This window comes from Aptenodytes forsteri, unplaced genomic scaffold (genome assembly GCF_000699145.1).
Source record: "Aptenodytes forsteri isolate BGI_AS27 unplaced genomic scaffold, ASM69914v1 Scaffold276, whole genome shotgun sequence".
NCBI lineage: Eukaryota > Metazoa > Chordata > Aves > Sphenisciformes > Spheniscidae > Aptenodytes > Aptenodytes forsteri.
The window spans coordinates 278,717-281,836 of NW_008795479.1; the positions used below are offsets into that span (position 1 = coordinate 278,717).

General features: G+C 60.5%; 1 protein-coding gene across 2 annotated transcripts in view; it reads right to left on the bottom strand.

The window, feature by feature from the left end:
- Positions 1-309: 309 nt before the first annotated feature.
- Positions 310-3,120, bottom strand: part of PI4KB (phosphatidylinositol 4-kinase beta) — a 21,198-nt gene continuing 18,387 nt past the window's right edge. For both annotated transcript variants that reach the window (XM_009281213.2, XM_009281212.2), the window contains 5 exons: positions 2,714-2,837; positions 2,360-2,625; positions 2,071-2,203; positions 1,627-1,747; positions 310-915 (listed from right to left, as the gene is read on the bottom strand). In XM_009281213.2, the coding sequence (XP_009279488.1) occupies positions 734-915; positions 1,627-1,747; positions 2,071-2,203; positions 2,360-2,625; positions 2,714-2,837 (826 nt within the window). In that variant the 3' untranslated portion in view covers positions 310-733. The remainder of the gene's footprint in view (positions 916-1,626; positions 1,748-2,070; positions 2,204-2,359; positions 2,626-2,713; positions 2,838-3,120) is intronic.

Consider the following 3,120-nt stretch of genomic DNA (forward strand, 5'->3'; position numbering starts at 1 on the left):
CGACAGGGGTCACCTCCGCTGCGTTCAAGTGGTACCAGCAGAAGGCTCAAGTCACAGCAGACGCCGAAGGGTGGGGGGCCAGGCCCGTTCCCCCCCAGGGTCCTAAACATTTCATGAGATTGTGGGAGAGTTCACAGGACACCAACGGGGCGTAATACTGATGGGTGGAAGAGGCGGCAGCGCGGGGGGCGAGCGCTACCCCCCCCGGTCCCGAGGCCCTTTGCTGGCTTTTGCCTGGCCACCACCGGACCCCGCGCTCGCACGGCAGCAAGCTCAGTTACCGCATGATCCGTTTCGGGGTCCTAAACATTTCATGAGATTGTGGGAGAGTTCACAGGACACCAACGGGGCGTAATACTGATGGGTGGAAGAGGCGGCAGCGCGGGGGGCGAGCGCTACCCCCCCCGGTCCCGAGGCCCTTTGCTGGCTTTTGCCTGGCCACCACCGGACCCCGCGCTCGCACGGCAGCAAGCTCAGTTACCGCATGATCCGTTTCGCTTTGATTTTTCACGACTGGGGTTTTGTTTTTCTTTTTCCTGCTTCGACTGCTTGGTTTTTCCTTGTTTCATTTTGTCGAGGAGTCTTGGCAAAAAGCAGCCCTGGGAAGATGCTGAGACTCGGCCTCCTTTTTACCATCAAGGACCAAGACTTCTTCCCCGGGGGCAAAGCTCGGGCCTGGGCCGGGCGCAGCGGCGGGCACGGAGCCGTTCTGGGAGAGGGAGGCCCGTGGCCATCACATGATGCCGTTGGTGAGGTACTGGAAGCCATCATAGAGCTTGGTGGTGATGGAGCGCATGCTGCCGTCCACCATCTGCTCGATGAGCAGCTGCAGCTGCTCCTCCGTCATGTTCATGTGGAACCGCTCCTTCAGGTTGCGGATGGTGGACGAGCCGTGGAAACAGGGGAGCTGCGACCCTGCAGGATGGGAGAAACAGGGTTTGGTACAGGAGGACTGGGGCGAGCGCAGCCCCCCAAGGGCTCAGTGGTCTCCCCCCAGCTTGTTGCTGGCTCCGAGGCTGGTTTGTGGCACGGGGATTCCCCCGGCGCTGCCAGGCGGTGTCAGGGTTAGTCAGGACCTGCCGCTGCAGAGGACGCCGCCGCATTTACGGCCTGTTCACACACTGAGGGAATGGCCACCCCCTTCCCTTGGGTGTGTTTTAGGCTTCCCCGGGGCACAACGATGCTCAGCCATCGCCACAGGCACGTTTCTGCTCTCTTCCTGCTCCGCGGTGCAGCCCGAGTACCCCCACGCCCTGCGAGATCCGAGAGGCAAAGGAGGGCCAGACCCCAGGGCCGGGGGACGCTCCCTCTCCTCCCCAGGAGACACTCACCCTGCTCAGACCCACGCAGTGCTCAAACCTCCGACACAGCCGGGCAGACGCAGGGCACCCCTCGGCCTCACAGGATCCAGCGTCCAACCCCTTTCCCTGGGCCAGGAGCTCCCCGTGCAGACCCCAGTTCCTAACAGCGCGGCCCTGAGCCTCTCCTGATACGAGGCTTCTCCAGCCACTCTCCAAACCCCACAAGCTTTCCTCCACGCACCGAGGCTCAGCGAGCCATTTCTGGGCGATGCTCTGCAGCCCGGACCCACACGCGGCGCCTCTGGGGGCCTCTGGCTCCCCTCACCTTGCTGCATGATCTCCACGATCTGCACAACTTTATCCATGTGCTTCCGGGCAGCGATGAGCCCCTGCAGCATTAGCATCTTGTAGTAGTTGAACATGTCCCCGTCCAGCCCGCCCATCACCTGGAAGGGAGAGGCTGTGTGGGTGGAGGGCAGCGGATCAAGAAACTTTAGGCCAACAGCGTGCCCTGAGCAGAGGGACTGTCAACACGAGGGGCACGATGGCATTTTTAGGGAATTTCACTTCTCTGAGTGAACCCACACTGCAAACAGAGCACCTCCAGCTTTCAGCTCATCAGCTGGATCCCAAGAGCAGCTCGGCTGAGGCTGCAGAGCTGGCCAAGAACCGCCACGGGTGTCAACCCAGCTGCCAAGGGTTCGACTGTGCCACCCGACGCTGTGGGATCTCCCCTCACCCCTCGCCGTCACGTCCCCCCCTCACTCACATCCACAAATTCCGTGGTGAGTTTGAAGGCAGATGTCTCAAAGCCAAGATTCCTGGGGGAGCTAGAGAGGATGAACCCAAAATCGATGTGGATTATGTGTCCATCCGCATCCAGCAAGATGTTGCCGTTGTGCCTGTGCGGGAGAGGGGAAACTTGCCGTTAAACTTTGCAAGCGCGTGCACGGCCCCGGGAGCAGCAGCACTCTCTGCTCCCAGGATTTCCCTGCTGTATCCGGGGACGAAATGACGAATCCCGGTAGAAGACACAGCAATACAGCGCGGGGACTTGCCTGTCCTTGACCTGCAGTAGGTAGCACACCAGGCAGTAACCGGCACAGCTCTGCACGAAATTCCTCTGGGCCGTCAGGAAGGATTCGGTATTGTAATTGCCATGTTCTTGCAGGAAATAATCCAGCAGCGAAAGCAGGGATTGCTTCTTGATTTGGTGGATGGACACAGCATTCACGACTGGCTCAATCATGCCGCTGTCGGCAGAGATGACGAGGATTTTGTATGGCTTGATCCAGAGCGGGACACGCTCCTGTTCCCAGATGGACTGTGGGAGAGAGCGAGAAAAATCCCTCAGGATCCAGGGTGGCCCCACACAGCCGCAGCCCCCATGGGCAGCCCCTCTCCCGTCTCACCTGCAGCTGCTTGAGGACCTGGAAGGCGAGCAGCTCCTGCCGGAGGTCGTCCCCACACTTGACGATGACAGAAAGGAGGCGCCAGGAGGGCAGGTGGCCGTAGGGGGACCCTTCCCGGATCCTCCTGCAGGGAATGGGCAAGGTTGAGAGCGTAAGGCAAGGGAGGGTGGGCAGCGAGTCAGCCCGGAGGGCTGCGGTCAGGGGTTGGGGGTTGTGCTGGTTTTGGCTGGGGTAGAGTTAATTTTCCTCGCAGTAGCTGGTACGGGGCTGTGTTTGGGGTTTGTGCTGGGAACAGTGATGAAAACACAGGGATGTTTTCGTTATTGCTGAGCAGGGCTTACACACAATCAAAGCCTTTTCTGCTTCTCACCCCACCCCACCAGCGAGCAGGCTGGGGGGGCACAAGC